Source organism: Ornithodoros turicata, chromosome 2 (assembly GCF_037126465.1).
Source record: "Ornithodoros turicata isolate Travis chromosome 2, ASM3712646v1, whole genome shotgun sequence".
Taxonomy (NCBI): Eukaryota; Metazoa; Arthropoda; class Arachnida; order Ixodida; family Argasidae; genus Ornithodoros; species Ornithodoros turicata.
Window position 1 is genome coordinate 27,185,428 of NC_088202.1, and position 20,617 is coordinate 27,206,044.

General features: G+C 45.8%; 1 protein-coding gene and 1 pseudogene across 1 annotated transcript; both read right to left on the reverse strand.

The window, feature by feature from the left end:
- Positions 1-1,031: 1,031 nt before the first annotated feature.
- On the reverse strand, positions 1,032-6,010 carry LOC135384441 (uncharacterized). The gene is made up of 7 exons (XM_064613642.1): positions 5,705-6,010; positions 5,451-5,587; positions 5,120-5,370; positions 2,870-3,883; positions 1,635-1,815; positions 1,387-1,508; positions 1,032-1,345 (listed from the first exon to the last, which is right to left on the reverse strand). The coding sequence occupies exons 1-7, from the start codon at positions 6,008-6,010 to the stop codon at positions 1,032-1,034; spliced, it is 2,325 nt and encodes a 774-aa protein (XP_064469712.1).
- Positions 6,011-18,122: 12,112 nt separating this feature from the next.
- On the reverse strand, positions 18,123-20,606 carry LOC135383257 (uncharacterized; annotated as a pseudogene).
- Between the last annotated feature and the right edge of the window lie 11 nt (positions 20,607-20,617).

The following is a 20,617-nucleotide window of genomic DNA, read 5'->3' on the forward strand; positions in this document are numbered from 1 at the left end:
CCATCCTCCGGCGGACCCCTCCTCCGCTACCGCTACTTTCATAATCGGGAAGACGTGGAACGCATAGGGAAAAAAGCGAGATAACGATGAAGCAGAATTTTTTCTTGTCATTCCTTCTAGTTACTCGTTAATCAGGCAGACTGATGTGACGATCTTCCTCAATTTCAGTAACTTTTCTAAGTGATACACACATTGAAACTACTCTTTATTAACGTACAAGCTTTCTTGCCTTGCCGTCGTCTGCATTTCGTCAGGTACAAAAGTAATAAAGAGCTTACATCTATATATAACATACGAAATGGTCACGTGAAAACAGAGAGGGAACAACAAAAAAGAAAAAGACAGAAAAATTTCTACATTCCAGGAATTTGCTGACTTTTATAAACTAAGCGCAATTGAATAGTAAGGAATATAAGTTGTGTTATTCTGTGCATTTTCTAACTTATAGCTCACATTTGCGAAACACACACAGGATTGTATAACATAGCGCATAATATTGGCTACGCAGCAGCTAGTTTCCGTACAGAAATGTGTGTTTCTATACTTACGCCATCCAGCGACTATGATAATTGTATGATATCATACAATTATCATAGTCGCTGGATGGCGTAAGTATAGAAACACACAGACATTATGGCGAGTTGTATGCCTTCGAGTCACGGCGTAGCAACTGCAACGTCGTGCTCTCTGTGCGTGAACTTTATTTCGTAAAGGAAGAGTGAAAAGCGATCAACACAAAGGTACGCCGCGCTGTCGAGAACTTAAACACCAGGTAGTATATCAAGAGAATAGCGGCGCAGTGGTATTGGATAAGCCAAAAGCCTTGCAGCGGTGCTGACGTAATTGACACTGCATATCACCCCCCCCCCTCCGAAAAGAAAGCAGAACACCTGACTTACGTATAAGCATTACAGCACTCGTTATATAGGAAAATAAAGCCAGAAAGACAAAAATGTCATCAGCACCAACTATGGGCAGTATCTGTCCACAGGACGCTTAATTGGTTCGTGTAGACCGTCTAGGTGACGATGTCACCGCACTATCACTTGAAGTGTTGTTGCCGTCTGGACATGACCCATGATTATCCACGGTATCAGGTTGAAAATCAGCTGGTGGTACACTCGGTGACAACTGCGACTGTTCAGCTCCAGCGTTGCTGTCTGATGATGGTTCTGATCGTTGTGTATCCCTTCGTAGATGATCTTGGTACCTGGTAGAAATAACCCCTCCAGGTTGCTGCACAACAGCTGACGATTGTCCTTGTGCCTTTGTGAGAATAGCAGGGACCCAAGTTGGTCCAGGTCAAAAATTTCTTGCGAACACGGAATCCCCAGGACGATAGACGCTGTGGAAACGAGCGCAAAAGTTTGCTGCGCAGTTGCTTACGGAGTACTGTGGTGCGCATGTCCGGATGGAGATTATACTTATACAGAGCAGTCTTGAGCTTTCTTCCGCACAAGAGTTCTGCTGGAGATGCACCGGTTATCTCGTGCGGCGTTGTTCGATAGCTGAATAGTGCGCGAGACAGCTGCGTCTTGAAATCAACAACCCTTTCAGCAGCCCCATTCGATGCTGGGTGATATGGAGGAATTAGGGCTTTTCTTACTCCATTCCACTTCAGAAATTATGTGTACTTTGCTGATACAAATGCTGGTCCATTATCCGAAACTACGAGATCGGGCAGTCCTTCTCTCGTAAAGATAGAACGTAGACAAGAAATAGTAGCTTCCGCGGATGGTGATGGAACAACTTCGGCTTCTACGCACTTGGAAAATGCGTCCACAAGGATGAAGATGTAATGACCCTTAAGAGGGCCTGCAAAATCCACATGCAAGCACGACCATGCTCTTTCTGGAAAAGGCCAAGGCGTCATAGGAACACGTCTGGACTCACGTTGTTGTTCTTGGCATGTCATGCATCTCTGTACCCTTGCAGCAATATCTTCGTCCAGTGTGTCCCATCAGACGTGACTGCTGGCCACAGCCTTCATTTTTGTGACACCAGGGTGGCTCTCATGAAGCAAGTCGAGAACCTTTGCACGTAGCTCTTGAGGAATGACAACACGATTTGCGAGAAGTATACAGTCATCCTGCACGCTGAGTTGATCAAAACGCCTTTGGTAAGGCCTGTAGTCAGTGACGTCAGGTAATTTGCCGCCTGACAACAGTATGTGGCGAACGTTGGATGCAATGACGTCTCTTGACGTGGATTGAGCGACTACCTTTGCGGATAAATCAGTTGGGTAGACTCCTTCCAACAGGAACACCTCTGCCGGTCGTTTCACGGGAAGAGCTTCAGTAGATAGTGGCAATCTGCTCAGTCCATCGGCATGTGCGATGCGGCTTCCCTGTCGATAGACCAACTCGTATCGGTAAGATGATAACGTCAGGGCCCAGCGAAGAAGCCTGGGTGAACAGTTGTTAGGTACAGGCTTATCGTGCGCTAAAAGTCCCAACAGTGCACTGTTAAAAATGAACTTCACCGCATAGCACGCTCCTAGCCAACCATAATCTCGAATGATATCGTTATCTGCCCTGATTTGTTGAAAACGGTAGGCGTACGCCTTTTTTGTGACAATTATGAACAGCATAAGTGTCACAAAGAGGCGTACGCCTCCCGTTTTCAACAAATCAGGGCAGATAACGATATCATTCGAGATTATGGTTGGCTAGGAGCGTGCTATGCGGTGAAGTTTATTTTTAAGAGTGTGGCTTGTGGTCGGTCACTATTTCGAATGAATGACCCCAGAGGTATTGATGAAACCTCAAAACGCCGAAAATTACGGCCAGAGCCTCTTTATCGAGTTGGCTGTAATTACATTCTGCTGGCATTAAGCTCCTTGACGCATATGCAACAGGAAGCTCTTCACCTGACAGTTCACGGTACGCAAGTACAGCACCCACGCCGTAAGGCGATGCATCACATACCAAAACCAAAGGTTTCTTGGGGTCAAAGTGAGCTAGGACCCTAGCAGACGTTAGGAGGTCTTTACTTTTTTGGAAAGCGAGCCGCTGCTCGGTGCCCCAAGTCCAGGGCGCATTTGCTCCCAGTAACTTGTTTAGAGGATGCAGTACTGTCGACAAATCAGGCAAGAACTTCCTGTAATAGTTCACTAGCCCCAGGTAGCTCTGCAACGTTTTCACATTCGTTGGCGGTGGCGCCTTCGTCACAGCTTCTACCTTCTTTGGATCAGGATGTAACCCCGCTTCCGTGATTACGTGACCTAAATAGTGCACCCTAGAGGCCATAAAAATACACTTTTCATGTTTCAATCGTAGTCCAGCTTCTTCAAGCCTTCGCAGTACAATATCCAAGTTCTTCTTGTGATCGTCGTCATCCTTTCCAGTGACAAGGATATCGTCGAAGTAAACCACGACGCCACGCAGATCTTGCAGGAGGTTTTCCATTATTCGTAGAAATAACGCTGGTGCCGTAGAAACGCCGAACGGTAGCCTTACGTACCGATACAACCCTTTCTGGGTGTTGATGGTCACCAGGTTCTTGGACTCTTCGTCCAGCAGTATTTGTTGGTAAGCATCCTTGATGTCAAGCTTACTGAATTTATTTCCTCCTGACAGCTTAGCGAACAGTTCCTCAACCCTTGGAATCGGATACTTCTCAGGTACGGCAACGGGATTTACGGTAATCTTGAAGTCACCACAAATTCTTACATGTCCATCGCGTTTGACGACAGGAACAATGGGCGCTGCCCATTCAGACGTCTTTACTGGTTCGATAATGCCTTCACGCTGCATACGTTGTAGCTCCTCGGCGACTCGGTCTTGAAGAGCAAACGGCACTGCACGCGCTTTAAAGAATCTTGGGCGTGCGCCATCCTGAATGTGTAGTTTCGCTGTCACACCCTTCAGGGTACCCAAAGTATCTGAAAAAAAACGTCTTGATGCCCAGCAATAATGTCCTCAACAGTTGAGACCACGCAAACTTGTGTGTCCTCTACTGTCAGAGCCATGCCAAAAGCTTTCATCCAAGTGCGGTCGAAAAGATTTGGACAAAATACCGGCTCCACGTAGAATGGTAAGCACTCCTGCTTGTCACGGAACTTCACTTCAACGTTCACGCATCCTCTCCATAGATTGAGAAGTTATCCGGCAAAAAGAACTCGTTACAAGTTAAGTTATCGTATGAAAAATGTAACTAAGTTAATAACGAACTTCTTCAGCCTGAACTGTAACTCGCAGCTACTGAGTTACTTAAAAAAAAGACCGAGTTACTTCCAAGTTACTTCGGACGCAAAATAGCATTACGCAGGTGCAACCGACGTCAGCAGTTGAGTTAGACCTTGAGTTGCCTGCGGAGGAGTGCAACACGCTTAGGTTGTTTTCGTTTATGTCCAACAATAGACCTCTCCCTGTTTAAACAAATGACGTCATAGTGTTCGACAACGCCACAGATTTGGTAGAATTGAACTACGTTCGAAGCTAGAGGGGAACAAGGTCGCGCCCGAAAGCCACGGTCTTGAGGTGATTACGATATGGTCCCTTAAGGGGACACAACCCTCGGTCCTGCTTTTCTTTCAATGGGAGGCAGCGAACAAGTGCCCGTTCGTGGAACCCAGCCCTCTCCTCCCGGTTTGTTTCGGTTTTAGTTTGTCTACCAAGTCATGATGACGTTTCTCTGATACAGGTCTCTTCGAACGCTTTGCATCTTACTCCCTGTGTGCGCACAATGGTTCAGCTTCATTTCAATGGCAGCGGTTCTTACTTCCTGAATAAAATACAGTCATTGATTGAATATCACGTTTTATGGCAAAGAATGCCATGAAGGAACCGGAGAGAAAGCAAGAAAATATGTGGACGTGAGTGAAAAGCGAGTTGAAAGTAAGTTTGAACTTAACTTACTCTGGCAAAGCTACCCGAAAAAGGAACGAGTTCCCCTGAAAGTTACCACGGCGCAAAAGTACCGAGTTAAGTTAGCACTTACCAAAAAAGGAACTTAGTTACAGTAACGAGTTACTTCTAACGAGTTACCTCGAACTCTGATCCTCTCACACGAGTTAGTTCACCAGAATAGCTTCGCAACAGTATGTTGGAAGTCTCAAGCTTTGCATGGGGAAGAACCTTGCGCAGAACATTTTCGCCAACGATAGATACTCCAGCACCTGTATCGAGTTCCATTTCCAACGGAACACCATCAGGGACGACGTGTGCGCGAAACGGATCGCTTCGATTCGACGCTTTATTGAGATCGAACACTTGAGACACAGAAGTAGCTTCTTCTTCGTCTTCAGATGTATCTTCAACGGCATATACTGGTTTCTTTTTGTCAGACTTTTTCTTGTCTTTCACCTGCTCTTTCTTCTTGTTTGCTTTTCCTTGGCAAACTTTCGCCAGGTGACTTTTCTTCCCGCAGCTATGACAAACTGCGTTACGATGTCGGCACTGTGTCGCCAAATGCTTCTTACCGCAGCGGTAATACATACTCCTGTTTACTTATTCTTCGCAAAATTCGCAGCTGTGCCCTCGGATTGTGTGGATAGCGTTTTGGAATCGTTTCGTGCAGCTTCAATTACGACAACAGTCTTCTTTGCAAAGACTAGGGCAAGGTCTGGCACTTCGAGTAGACATGGCTGCATTTGGGCGTCATTAATGTCACACACAATTCGATCACGTAGCATACTGTCCCGAAATGTGCCGAATTCGCAATCATCCGACAGTCTGTTCAACGCAGCAATGAAATGACTTACGGCTTCGCCTTCCTGACGAACCCTTGTGCTGAACTTGTAGCGAGCGACCACTTGTGACGGCTTTGGAGAGTAATGACTATCCAACGCCTCCAGGATGGCGGAAAGTGCTGTTGCGGACGGTGCAGCAGGCGCAAGCAGGCTCCGCAGTAACGTATATATCTGTTTTCCACAGCATGTCAAAAAGACAGTGCGTTGCTTGTCCTGAGCATCGTTGTTAGATTCGAAGTACTGCTGAATCCTTTCCCGGTAGTCAGTCCACGCAGAAGTGTCGCCGTCGAACTGCTCAATATTGCCGTAAGCTGGCATGACGGTGAGTGCTCTGTAGATGCAGGTCTACTCGAACAGCAAAGATTCAAAGTGGTTAATCCTCGTCGCCAATATCATATTCGCGGGATGACGTAAGTATAGAAACACACAGACGTCATGGCGAGTTGTATGCCTTCGAGTCACGGCGCAGCAACTGCAACGTCGTGCTCTCTGTGCGTGAACTTTATTTCGTAAAGGCAGAGTAACAATCAACGCAAAGGTATCGCAATCAACACAAAGGCACGCCGCGCAGTCGACCAGCCATACCAGTCGGGGAGCAACTCCGATTCACGATTTTCCGATTCTAGATGGCGCCACGGTCGCCGTCCTTATCACGCCGTTCGCCTCCGTCTCCGAAATAATCCCCATTGTGAATGGTTGGCGTCGCGAGTTTAAGGCGGCCCGCACCCTCTGTGCTGTTTGTCGAGAGGTAAAGTGTCGGCCCTTGTCACGAAAGGTCCGTAGTTCGATTCGAGACATTCACGTCTTTTTGCTTGTCTCCTATTGTTATATGAGTACTTTGTTATTTTTATTTTGTTGTTATATATTTATGCTACAATTATTGTTTCCACGAGTCACTGGCGTCTGTGCTGACTGATTATGGAATTTTTAATTGCTCTTCGTATTGCTTTACTAGTGCATACTTACAGTATGCCGACGTACAAGTGTGATCGGATAGTACGAATGGCGATATGGGCAGTACACACACAGATGGTAATATAAACGAATGTTGCCAGCAGTGAGTCTGAGCACAAGGCGATTGCCAATTAAGAAATCAGGAAATGGCCACGAAAAGGTAGCTTCATATGCTATCAAAGCTCGCCGGAGATGTCGGTATCTCGGAGACTCTCAACTGGATGTACCAGCGACTGTAAATTAGGCTATAAACACACGGCGCTTACAATGCCAGTTAGGAAAATCTAGTGCTCGAAACAGTATTCCCTCTTCTCTTTCTGTTTTTTTTTTATGCTGCACTCGCGTACATGCAATTTACCTTGATAATAACTCTATTATTCATGCAAAAATGACATATTGGTATATATATTTCTGGTAAGTAAGCATTATCAAATATTTGAATTCATTTACAAGGCGTTGGTGCAAAATACTTTTCAAAATTTTCGTTGCAGAATAGACTTCTTATTATTACCCGGAAACTTCCGTAAGATATTTGAAAGACTCCTTTCCCCCCATGTTCCCCCTTCTTTTTCTTTCACATTACATCGGCTCAGAGAAATGATGTCAGTCGACAATCCCCAGTGACAGGGGATTCCCTTTCTTCTCGCCTTGGTGTGCTTGCCTGCAAAACCGTACAAAGGTGAAGGGCGATAAAGGCTTCGGGTCGACACACAGCAAACCAACCAAGGAAGATACCGAAAGGTCGGGTGGCGAGGCCTCGCAGCGGGAGTCGCGATATTCCAAACATAGACTTTTTTCTTTCTGGATGCCAAGAGGAACGATTCGACAAAAAATAAAAGGACACAGGGTAGATGTTTCTTACTCATGTTTGTACTGTTATCAATTACTTTTCTTCAAATAACAGCTTAGGATTTCGGAATATCCAGTTATAATGTGATGAGGACGATGCGATGGACTGAGGACTCTCAAAAACAAGCCTAAACTAACCTAACCCCTGAAAACTAACCTAGGACCCGGTTCTAACCCAGGTTCCCACCCGGGACGATTTATCCGGGGACGATTTTTTCGTATCCCGGAAATTACAGGAGCGCCGTTGTGAACAGCTGAGGGAACGGATCATAGCCGATCAAGTGCTACCTCGTTATTTGTTTAAATTGGGAGACGGGATTTTTTAAATTAACATTCATGCTAATGCATAGTAAAACCATTGAACAAGAAAAATAAATGCGGTTACACCCGCTGCACCGCTTGCATTGTGCCGATTACATCTGTTCTTTCTGTTCTTCTCTCGCAAAGTTTGCTGAACACAGATAACGCGGCAAGATGAGGAAGCGATTCTCCAACAACAAATAAATCTTGACTATGACACGAGGTGATTCATCACTGGTGATTTTCCAAGGTCCAAGGTACATTCTACGTATTTCTTGCGATATGTTGGAAAAATGGTAGCCGCGTTCTTTTATAAAGAGGAGTATACTGAGCGCAATGACACATTACCTTCTGTATTCGTACCAATGAAATGAAACGCATATGCCCACTATCCTGAGGCTCTGACTTCACGCTCGCTGAACGTGGGTATCGTCGGATAGTCGGACGTAGTTCCCAACTCAACCGGGACAATGATGTTGTAGTTGTTCTCTAATACTTTCTATGCTGATGAACCGTATTTTCAGCAGAAGTGGAGTTGTAAGGGCAATGAAACAACTGAATTAGTGGGTGTAGAGCTTCTATAACCCATAAACATCGGCCCAGAAAAAGATGTAAGGACAACTGTACCCAAGCAGCACAATGTACTGAAAGTCGAGTGCAATAGGGGTGGACGGGTAGGTGGAAGGCCTTGAACAGACTCGTGAAACTAAAGAACATTGATAACACACATACCGTCCACCCCTATTGCACTCTATTTTCGGTACATTGTGCTGCTTGGGTAACCCTGTATTCACAAAGTCAGTTTTCTGCCGGCAGCAAGTCAGGAAGGAGTGAGAGGATATCCGAGATAAACGAGGTCACTACGCGTCTCTCTGAAGACGCACGCTCGTTATCTAGCATTCACACGAGTCATTTTCCCGGCGGCTGTCAGTTTTCCGATCCCTTCTGTATTCGCGCTTGAATTTCATGTCTAGCGTAGGATGGACCAATGAAAGAAAAACTTCTTGCGCTTGGGCTCCTTGTGGATGGTTCACAGTGCATTCCAGTGATGGCCAGTAGTTAACTACATGTAGTTAAACTACTAGTTAAACTACCTGATTGTAGTTAAAAAGTAGTTATCAACTACTTGCAGAAATGTAGTGGCAACTACTAGTTAAACTACTATTTTAAGTAGTTAACTACAGTAGTTAAGTTACTGAAGGCGTCAACTACTTCCGATTTTGCCGCAAGCTTGACGGCACGATTGTGCTTCCGACTTTTGCCTTGAGCTACTCGTTTGTTGAGAACGGAGGTGCAGAGCAACTATGTGGGGCATGTGTACTAATCTTCGCTTTTAATTAGAGGTGTGCGAATATTGAAATTTTTGAATACGAATCGAATACGAATATCGACAAAATTGTCCTTCGAATATCGAATATCACGTCACAGGATAACGACTTCTAAGAGTTAATTAAGTTAATTAATCCCCGGAAAAAAGCGTCGTCACAGTTGTGTTCTGCTGATGATAGGAAAATGTCCCAAGTGCTAATGAGGAATAGGTATTAATGTATTGGCTTAGCATAGAGCATACATGCTTATATGCACATGTACAGTAAAATTATTTTTACAATGAAACAGTGTGCTGTTCTCATGAGGCAAGCTGAAAACTGCAAGCAAAAACTTTCATTTCAAAAATCTTTCTCGCGAAATCTTTCTCTCAGAAATCTGCGCGTGGGCCTCAAACTTTGTCGCGCCGGCGGCGACGCGCGTGAGTCGCGAGCAAAATCGATCTATGAAGGTCGGGCTTTAGGCTATATATGCGTCTTGCTATCATCTGTAACAACAGTTCGCGCAGTTTCAAATGACTGCAGCATTACGGTCATCCTAGTTGGCGCTTTCATACGGTCGCAGAGCGCCGGAGTTGGAGAAACTATGTCGAAATATCAACACGTCGCACTCCTCGATTATCGCCGTCATCGAACGCGACCATGATTCTATCATATATCGCTGATAACCACAAATCGAAACCGAAAAAGACGCATTCGAGACGCAGGTTTTGGCTGTGCATCCAATGGGACGCTGAACAGCGGTGTTCAGCTCACCGTCAACAAAATTTCGATATTTAACCGTAATTTCACCGAACTGTAGGCCTCACACGAATGTTCAGAGTTCGCTAGCAATCCACTAAAGCCATGACAGTGCTGACGATGTATCAAACGTACCGCGGTCTCGATTTTCGCTGGGGCGGACTCTAAAATGGCGGCCGCACACAACTGCGTACTAGTTTCGGTTTCGGTTACCGAACGTATAGCAACGCATTCGCGAACGAGCGTACCTCGGAAACTCCGCGCGTAGCTTTGCAGCTGTTCTACTATGCATGTTCGTCGCCGCAACGTACAAATTCCAGTGCGCAGCCCGCAACAGCTTCGGAATAAGCTGCTGTGATATGCGAAAAGAAATCGAATATTCGAAAACTTTGAATATTAAATTTTTAAATACGAATACGAATCGAATATCGCAAATATTCGATTCGTATTCAAAATTTCGATTATTGGCACACCTCTACTTTTAATGCTTGCGACTGAAGTATCATATGCTGTGGAATAATTCTGTAACTTAGTTTATCGCGTAGGCATAGACAGAATCCCACCGCAAGCTTTGTATTTGACGATCGTAGCAATGACTTGAGCAAAAGTTCATTATCGCTTGTGATTCATATTTAGGTGCCCAAGAACACTACAAGGGATTGGTGATGGTGGACAACGTTAAGTAGTTATAGATGTAGTTAAACTACATTGCAGTAGTTAAAAAAGTAGTTTTAACTACTCCCCTGAAAAGTAGTTGAACTACTAGTTAAACTACTCAATCCCAAAGTAGTTAGTAGTTATAGTTAAACTACTGTAGAAGTAGTTAGTGGCCATCACTGGTGCATTCACGTGAGAAACGGGACAAGATATGGGCCAAAGAATAAGTTCCGAAGAAGCGCTATGGAATGTAAAACAGTATTAACCCAAATCTCCGCGTGGACGACCCAAACGCCTGTCGGAGTATTTTGATAATAGACGTTGTCACATTCGGTTTTATTTTCCACTAATGAAGCGTATCTCGATGCTGAGCATCAATATGGGCGCTATATACAGCGTGCCGACAAGTGATGTACTGGCGATGAAGCTGTGATATCGAGCTACAGGTAGTCAATAATTAATTAAATTAAATCAAATCATTTTGTTATTTTCCTTTCGGTAGAACGAGTAGCTTCCAATTATTATGTTTTTATACATGTATTGGAAAGGTGCAAGCGAACGATTATGTGTAGTCAACGTCTGTCCAGCGAAAGAAATATCCACGTTTATAAAATTCATGCTTTGTATTCCGTGTCTGTTTCGTCTGACGTAGAGAAAAAGCTTCCTATGCAACACTACATTGTAGGCATCTATCTATGCATTGCATAATTGTTCCAAAGCTGCTGCGCCGGTGTGTCGTTGGACCACTTTCGCGGTAAAGCCAAACATCGCTGGCGTTCCAATTCAGAATTGGCCATAGTACAGTGATTGCCGTTGTATGGGACACATACAGAACAATTCTGATGAAATAAAAAGCAAGCGCGATAAGTATCCGTTGCGTCACCTTCTCCCTCTGCCGGCAGCAGACGCCGTCGGTCGTCAGAATCTGTGCCGGGAGGACAAGATATCCGGCTGCCTCCGACTGCCGCTCCGGAGATTAGAAAGTGGTGACGTGCCGAAGAGCGCCGGTCACGTGGCACCAGAGAGCGGTGACGTTCCCTGCCGCCTGAGCGTCAGCCGGCAGAAAACTGACTCGTGTGAATACAGGGTAACACCTGTGTCTGACCGACAGTGGAGAAATACTAGCATTCAGCGAACGATATCGCTAGCGAACTAATGCAGCGAACTGTATCCATTTTATGTTGCGCGTTGAATGGAATATACAGGGTGTCCCAGAAAACGTGTCATTGAATTATAATAAAAAAACTACACCATCTAGAGTCATGCGGTCAACGGCATTTCTTCTTACTGGGTTTTTGCCACCTCCTCGTGTGAATGTCGTGTAACGTAAGTTTAATTATGTAAATTTTTGCGAGCTTAAGTCGGAAATTTGCCTAGTAAAGGTCACTTTCTTACCCCACCAATGTGAAGAGCGTGTCTAATTTAGTCAAATTAATGATAATTGACAGGGATATTCAGAAGCTATCCCATCGGAAAAAATAGCCGAACATCATGCTCTACGGAGGTCGCACAGAATAGCGCACGATGAATTTTTCAGCGCAATCTTTGTCAGTCCGACGAAAGGAGGTTGGAAACCCAGCCCTCCCCGACATCGCAGAAAGAGATAAAACGGACACGGCTTATCACGTCCGACTTTCGCTGGGATAATGCTTTCCCTCTCCCAATTTTAGGAACTGTTACTTTTTCTACTATCACTCTGTGGGCTGGCTTCGGAACCTCCTTTCGTCGCACTGAGAGCGATTGCGCTCAAAAAGTCATCGCGCGCTATGGTCCGGTGCTCCGAAAAGCATGATATTCGGCTATTTTTTCCGATGGGATAGCTCGTGAATATCACTGTGAATTATCATGAATTTGAGTGGATTCGGCACGCTCTTCATATTGGAGGGGTAAAAAAGTGACCTTTACTTGGCAAATTTCTGAGTTCAGTTCGCAAATATTTACATAATTAAACTTGGAGTACATGACATTCCCATTAGAAGGTGGCAAAAACCTAATAAGAACAAATGCCGTTGACCGCATGATTCTAGGTGGCGTAGTTTTTTTATTATAATTCAATGACACGTTTTCTGGGACACCCTGTAGATTTAAGTATTCATTAACACATGAAAAAAAAAAGAAAAATAGAACCCTGGTGTAGTGTGTGTGGCGACACCTAGTTGTGGTTATTGTAACTGTTTAGGCGTGAGTGCGCCCTCTGTGTGTTTGGAAAATAAACTTATTCTTTCACGATGATATGGCGGGTATGAAGGAGACTTCTTGGGGGTCTCGACGAGGATGATTAATGATCCCAGTAATCGGTGTTAAAGGAACACTACAGTTTGGCGACGAGGTCTAAAAATGCCTGGAGATCAAGAAACAAGTCCGCAAGCAGCAATATTTTATGGACCCTGGAGAATTTCGACCCAGACGTTGGGAACGCCAGCGAGGCATGGCGCAGATGGAAGCAACGGTGGGAATTCTTTATTGACGCTCAACCAGACCTACCAGAAAAAAGAAAGAGAGCATTACTACTTCATTTCGCTGGTGAAAAGGTACAGGAACTCTACAGCACTTTGAGTGATGACACCAAGAGCTACAAAACAACGATGGACGCCCTTGACGAACAGTTTAAGGGGAAGAAGAATGTGGCGTACGAACGCTACATGTTTCATCAAATAGAACAGCGATCAGAGGAAAGCATCGACCATTTTGTTCAACGTCTAAAGCTTGCGGCTGAGATTTGTGAGTTCGGAACTGACAAGTCGAATGTCATTCGAGACAAGTTCATCCATGGCTGTAAGAGCAAGAACCTACGCAGACGCCTCCTTCAAGAGGAGAAGTTAACCTTGCAACGGGCCGTACAGTTGGGCAATATTTTGGAACAAAGTGACCAGCAGGCCACGGAAATCGAAGCGAAGCATGGAAGCAACAACCACCACGGACGGACCCCAACAAACGCCAGAGAAAGTTTTAACGTTCAACGTACACAAATCGAATGTGTGTCAACGCGCAATAGGGAAGGTCTGTACCCGTTGTGGATTTAAAGACCATTTTGCAGTAGTCTGCAAAACAAGGTTTCCCAGGAAGAGGCAAGGACAACAGATCCGTACAGTCAAAGAAGAAATGAAGTGCAATGCAAAGGAGGAATCTGAAGATGAAGAAATTTTCAAGCTGAACAGTACACAGTTGACACAGTCACATGACACAGTTCTGATCACGCTTGGTGACGTTGACATTTTAGCTGTGGCGGACACGGGAGCATCCGTGAACATCGTCAACGAAGTCAACTGGTCCAAGATCCAAAGGCATGGAATCCATCTAACAGAGTCACGCACAAAGATATACCCATATGGCACGGAACAACCGTTACCCCTCATTGGCAAGTTTAGGGCAGTAGTATCAAAGGGAAGCAGACAAGTTGAGGCAGACTTCCACGTCATGAAGGGGACACCTGTGCCACTATTGGGAAAACAGACATGTATCGACCTAGGATTGGTAACAATAGCTCAATAGCGTTGGGGAAAAACACGAATGGACTGCATCATAGGAAGCAACAGCGAGGTGTTTGAAGGACTGGGCAAATTGAAAAACTACCAGCTGAAGGTTCACGTTGACAAGTCATTTGTTCCTGTAACGCAACCGCACCGACGAATACCGTTTCAACTACGAAGAAAAGTGGAGGATGAAATACAAAGATTGCTTAATGAAGACATAATCGAACCTGTTATGGGACCGACCACTTGGTTATCACCCATCCTAGTAGTGCCCAAGACAAATGGGAAGATACGACTTTGTGTCGATATGCGAATACCAAACCAAGCTGTACAGAGAGAAAGGTACCAAATACCAACTGTGGATGATGTTCTCGAAGAGATAGATGGAGCGACGGTGCTTTCAGAACTCGACCACGGAGAAGGGTATCACCAAATTGAATTGGATGTACCTTCACGAGAGATAACAACATTCTCAACTCATGTTGGGATCTTCAGGATACAAAATACTTATTTATGGAATATCGTGTGCACCATAGGTGTTCCAGAACCTTATTTCGGACGTACTACAAGGTTGTCAAGGAGTAAAGAACATTTCAGATAACACTATTGGGTTTGGCCGGACTCAAGAGGAGCATGACAAGCGTTTGGAAAAGGTGTTGAAGAGATTTAAAGAGCACAACTTGACATTGAACCGCAGTAAGTGTCATTTTGGGCTAAACAAACTCAATTTCATGGGTCTCACCCTTTCGGGTGACGGCATCAGCCCTAGTACGGAGAAGATTAAAGCAATCCGAGAAGCGAGGACACCGAACAATGTGTCCGAGTTAAGAAGCTTCCTGGGACTTATCAATTTTTGTGCTCGGTACATTCCTCACCTAGCTACGAAGACGACTAAGTTGAGGGACTTGATAAAGAAAGAAACAATATGGCAGTGGTCGAGGGACCATGACAAAGAATTTGAGCAGTTGAAGAACTGTCTAACGAGTGATACAGTACTGGTTTTTTATGACAAAGAAGTGAAGACGAGGCTTGTCGTTGACGCCAGTGGTACAGGATTAGGAGCAGTACTCCTGCAGGCAAATCGAACCGGAGAGTTCAGGCCAGTAATATACTTGAGCCGTGCTTTGAGTGAAACTGAAAAGAAGTATTCCCAAACAGAAAAAGAGGCCTTGGCAGTGGTATGGGCAATAGAAAGGTGCAGGCTGTACCTGTATGGTGTGGATTTCGAGTTGGTGACTGACCATAAGGCTCTGGAAATTATCTACGGGCCAAAGTCCATATCGTCGGCAAGGATAGAAAGATGGCTTCTGAGACTAATGCCATTTACCTTCAAAGTGGTTTACCAACCAGGTAGGACGAACATTGCAGATTCTTTGTCGAGACTGGTGCAGGAAAAGCAACAAAAGGACAAAGGTGTGACAGAAAAGTACGTCAATTTTGTTCTAAAACAAGCCACACCAAAAGCGTTGACAGTGGAAGAAATTCGGGAAGCAACGAAAGAGGATGCAGACCTACAACATGTCATTGAAAACTTAAAGCGTGGCCACTGGGAGAAAATTGAAGGTGACGACACGTATAAGAGAGTGGCGTATGAACTTACCGAGAAAGATGGTGTGTTGCTGCGTGGAACAAGGATTGTTATCCCTAGTCAATTGCATCGAAAAGTTTTGGACATCGCCCATGAAACACATCAAGGAATAGTGAAAACAAAGGAGATGATGAGAACCAAAGTGTGGTGGCCCACCATGAGTAAGGATGTCGAAGAGATGATCCGGAACTACCTGTCTTGTCAGCTGGTGACTGTAGAATATCGACCACCACCCCTAATACCAACTCCGTTACCCACAGGACCATGGGAAGAACTGGCATTAGACATTTGTGGCCCTTTGCCATCCGGTGACTACGTCATGGTTTTGGTGGATTACTATTCGAGGTGGCCTGAAGCGGTCATGGTAAGAGGGACAACTACGAGTTTAATCATCAAGTGGTTGAAAGACATTTTTGCGAGGTTTGGCTACCCACGGTCTCTGAAGACGGACAATGGGCCGCAGTTCGTTTCAGGGGAATTCAGTGAATATCTCAACGAATGCAACATCAAACATAAAAGAACTGCCCCATTTTGGCCACAGGCCAATGGAGAAGTGGAAAGGTTAAATAAATCTTTTTTAAAGGCAATGAAGATTGGACATGTCGCACAGCAGAGCCTTCACGATGCGCTCGGAAATTTTCTTCAAGCATACCGCAGTACGCCGCATTGTGTGACAGGAGTGGCGCCAGCCGAAATCATGTTGGGGATACCAATGCGAACGAAGCTGCCAGATGTTAGAAAAATGGTGAGATGCAGGAATGTCAGAGAATCCGACAACAAAAGGAAGCAATATGAGAAAAGGTACGCTGACGTGAGGAGAAGGGCTAGAGAGAAAGTTGTGGAAGTTGGAGATGAGGTGCTTCTTAGACGGATGTCAAAGCCACACAAGCTGAGCACAGAGTATGAACCGAAAAAGTGGAAAGTGATTGAAAGACGAGGAACGTTGGTAATCGTCCAAAATGCTGAAGGTGCAGTGCGGAAAAGAAACGTGACTCACGTGAAGAAATTTGTTAGCAAGGAAGGTGGAATAGTCTCCGATCCTGACCAAGATACGGATTTATTTGCACCGTATGACGCTAATGGGAATGCGAATACATCACGCACAGTAGAGCAACCAGTACGGATCGAGGAGAGGCAAGATAGAAGAGGAAGTCAGGAGAGTAGGCCGAGACGACAAGTTTGTCCACCGCGACGGTTTCAAGACTATATCGTGTATTCTACAGCTATCAGACAGTCCTGGAGAATGCATGGACTGCACACAAGTGTGTGAAGTTTGGTGGTGGAGTTGGACATGCTGAGTTTGTGTTAGTTGGGTAAGGCGATTAAAAAAAAAAGGGGGGAAGAGTGTAGTGTCTGTGGCGACACCTAGTTGTGGTTATTGTAACTGTTTAGGCGTGAGTGCGCCCTCTGTGTGTTTGGAAAATAAACTTATTCTTTCACGATGATATGGCGGGTATGAAGGAGACTTCTTGGGGGTCTCGACGAGGATCATTAATGATCCCAGTAATCGGTGTTAAAGGAACACTACACCTGTGTGTCCCAATTTTAACAAATCCGCAAAGCGAACGATAACACTCGGTCGGCTGTAATGTGCTTCATCGGCTATCTAGATTTCAGTTCTTACTTTCACCTATATTTCAGGGGCTTTTAGTGCACAATTATCCGCACTTTACCCACAACACACTTTCTTTTCGTAGTGAACATGTTCTAGATTATCGTTTTTTCATTTTCGCTGGCTAGTCTATTCGCGAGCACAAAATGCTATGCATTCCAGTTATTTGATTTCTAATACAATAGCCACAAAACTTTTTCGTAATCTACACCATCCCATTCAGTGGTCATTCACTGGAATGCTCGTCCGTGAAGCTCGCGCTAAGCACGGACATCGCTTTCTATCGCTCAAGCTGTAAACTAGGCTTAGTTCTGAAATACTTCTACTGCACCGTTAAGGTCTTCCTTCATTCCACCCTTGGGCCTGTGGGGTCTCCAGCCTGCCTATGGAGGGCGGGCGAGAGACTCCGCGAGCTACGGCAAGGCAGGCAAGGGTCTTACGGAGATCCAGAAGTCGATCGCCTGTTGGGCGTCACCCCCCTGCAAATCCAACTGGTGCAAATCCACCTGCTGCAAGTCCACCCGCTGCAAATCCACCCGCTGCAAATTCACCTGCTGCAAGTTCACCAGCTGAAAATCCACCTGCTGCAAGTTCGATCGGCGCAAGTTGTGCTGATTGTCAGATGGCAGAGGCAAGTGGTTCTCATAATCCTGAGCTTTCGCACTGTGACTGGTCGGACACCACGATCCCATACAACCCCGGGGGGACGCTGAAAATGATGAGACGGGGGACCGCTTTATGTTGGTGACATATAGAAAGAATCGTCCAAAAGGAATACCTGTGCTGTTCAAACCCGTCGACGTCAGCCGTTCCTTCTGGAAAGTAAACCCAAACGATGTGGCTAGAGACGTCTGGACTGCTGCGCAAGAGGCAATCCCCCACCATCGCATAAACAAGGATTGTGGCTTGTGTGTTTTTGTAACAAGTCGAGGTGAATCCAGAACAGCCTTTATTCCGGAGTGAAGTACAACGACTGACAAGAATGAATGTCGCCCAATCTGACATGCGCTTAAGAAGTCGCCTGTGCGGAGCCGGTAAACAAGTGGCGAGGGTAACACGCTGATAACGAGCTAGCTTGTGATACGTGATAGTACAGACTGCTACTATCTTAAGATTACAAGCTTCTTACATCTCCCCTTCTACTACAGAAAACAATTTCTTTGTCAATCAAGCCATGAACAATAAAGCAATCTTAAATTCAGTTCTCAGGTCTTGGGTATCGTTGCGGGCTCCGGCGCTTCCGGGAGCTTCTCCTGGGTGCTGCTAGAACGGGCTGCGGCTCTTGCCTTTGTTCGCTTCTGCTTGTCTGCGGTTGCTCACGAAGATGTTCTCGAGTACGACGGTACTCCCGACCATCGTCTGTCCTCACGTGGTAGGATCTTGGTGTACCTGCAGTTCCCAGGACTATCGCTGGTGCCCATGTGCGACTTTGATAGTTGAAGACCGATACAGGGTCATCTGGATGAAGGTCTGGTAGCTGCCTGGTGCCATGGTTGTAGAAACATCGTTGGCGACGCCGGATGTCGCGGAGGCGACTGACAACCTCTTGTGGTGGCACAATGTTGGGCTTCAGATGTTCCGAGTGAACTGGCAGCAGGCTTCTTGTCCGACGTCCCATCAGTCTCTGCACTGGAGACTTAAGGATTCTGTCCCTGGGCGTGTTTCTCCATTCCAGGAGTGCGCATCTGAACTCAACACTGTTATAAGCGTAGTTTCTAAGTAGCTTCTTTGCTTCCCCAACGGCACGTTCAGCCATTCCGTTGGCACGGGGATAATGCGGGCTCGACGTTACATGAGTCACTTGAAGCGTCTTCATCCCATCCTTGAACGTGTTGCTGCTGAAAGGTGGCCCATTATCGGTGATAAGCTTGCTAGGAATGCCGTGCGTGCTGAAGGTTTCTGTCAAAAACGAGATAATTTATTTCGCTGTCGTTGTCTTTAGTTGCTGTATCTCGAAGTAGAACGAGTAATAATCAACGACGACAATGTACTCACTTCCGGCGTGGTAGAAAAGATCAGCTCCCAGCGTTTCCCAAGGCAGGGTAGGAATCTCGTGACTCATCATGGGAAGTCTTGCGTTGCGCGGCTTATGCTCTTTCCAGCTGCCACAGTTCTGGGCTTGTCTGATAGCTGCTGACATGCCCGGCCAAAACATGACGTCACGAGCGCGTTCTTTTATCTTATCTTCTCCGCAATGTGCTGCGTGTAGCAAGCGAAGAACTTCGCGACGCATGGATCGAGGAATGATTATCCTGTTCGACTTGAACAGGAAGCCGTCTTGACCATGAATTTCTTCTTTGTACTGCCAGTATTCTCGTAGTTCCTCGGCGACTTCTTTTCTTTCCTCTGGCCAGGACGATTCTGCGCAACGCCGTAGCTGTTGCAGTTGGGAATCTTGCTCTGTAGCACGAAGAATATTTGTTAATTTCTCTTCCGATATGGACATGTTTTCCAAAACATTGACGTGGAAATCTTGTGCTTCCTCTTGTAGCTCTTCTTGTGCTGGGAAACGGGAAAGCGCGTCCGCTATAAAAAGCTGTGCTCCAGGCTTGTAGATGACTTCAATTGGATATTTTTGTAGCGTCAATCTCATTCTCTGGAGACGAAGTGGACACTCATGCAGCGACTTTCTAAATATGGCTTCTAGTGGTTTGTGGTCAGATTCGACTGTTACGGTCACTTGCCCGAATAGGTAATCGTGGAATCTTGAACAACCATGCACGATCGCCAACATCTCCTTTTCGATGTGTGCGTACTTTTGTTGCGCTTCGGTTAGGGAACGAGACGAGTGCGCAATAGGACGTTACTTCTGGAGGAGTACCGCTCCAACACCGTACTGGCTGGCATCAACCAAAAGGATCAGTGGCTCGCCGGATTTAAAATAAGCTAATACCGGGGCCTTTGTCAGTGCGTCTCGCAGTGATTGGAAGCTTTCTTCCTGTCTGTTGGTCCATTCCCATGCTACGTTAGCCTTCAGTAGCTCACGTAAAGGTGCGGTCCTGTGCGCTGCGTCTGGAATAAACCTGGATACGAAATTAATCATCCCAAGAAAGGTTCGCAATTCTTTCAAGTTGCTCGGCTGCGGCACAGCCCGGATGTCTTCCACGCGCCGGGGATCCAATGATAGTCCGTCCGGTGTCAGAATTTGTCCCAGGTATTTGACTTGTTGCTGACAGAAGTGGCACTTCTTCAAATTTAATTTCAGATTCACATCTCGACAACGTTCTAAAAGTTTCCGCAAGCGTTCGTCGTGTTCAGCTCTTGTTCTGCCCCAAACCAGAACATCGTCCATGACGACCTCGACGCCCTCTAGATCCTGGAGTATCTTGCTCATGGCTCGCTGGAAGATCTCTGGCGCTGTACAAATTCCGAATGGCATCCGCAGAAATCTGTATCTTCCGAATGGAGTGCTCATGGTGCACAAAA

Excerpts from the sequence above, each read along its gene's own strand:
- LOC135384441 (XM_064613642.1), bottom strand. The coding sequence starts at position 6,010 with ATGCCAGCTTACGGCAATATTGAGCAGTTCGACGGCGACACTTCTGCG. Across the intron at positions 5,588-5,704 it reads TTCGTCAGGAAGGCGAAGCC|CCATGTCTACTCGAAGTGCC; the intron begins GTAAGTCATTTC and ends GCCCAAATGCAG. Across the intron at positions 1,816-2,869 it reads TGCGTACCGTGAACTGTCAG|GCCCTCTTAAGGGTCATTAC; the intron begins GTGAAGAGCTTC and ends TGGATTTTGCAG.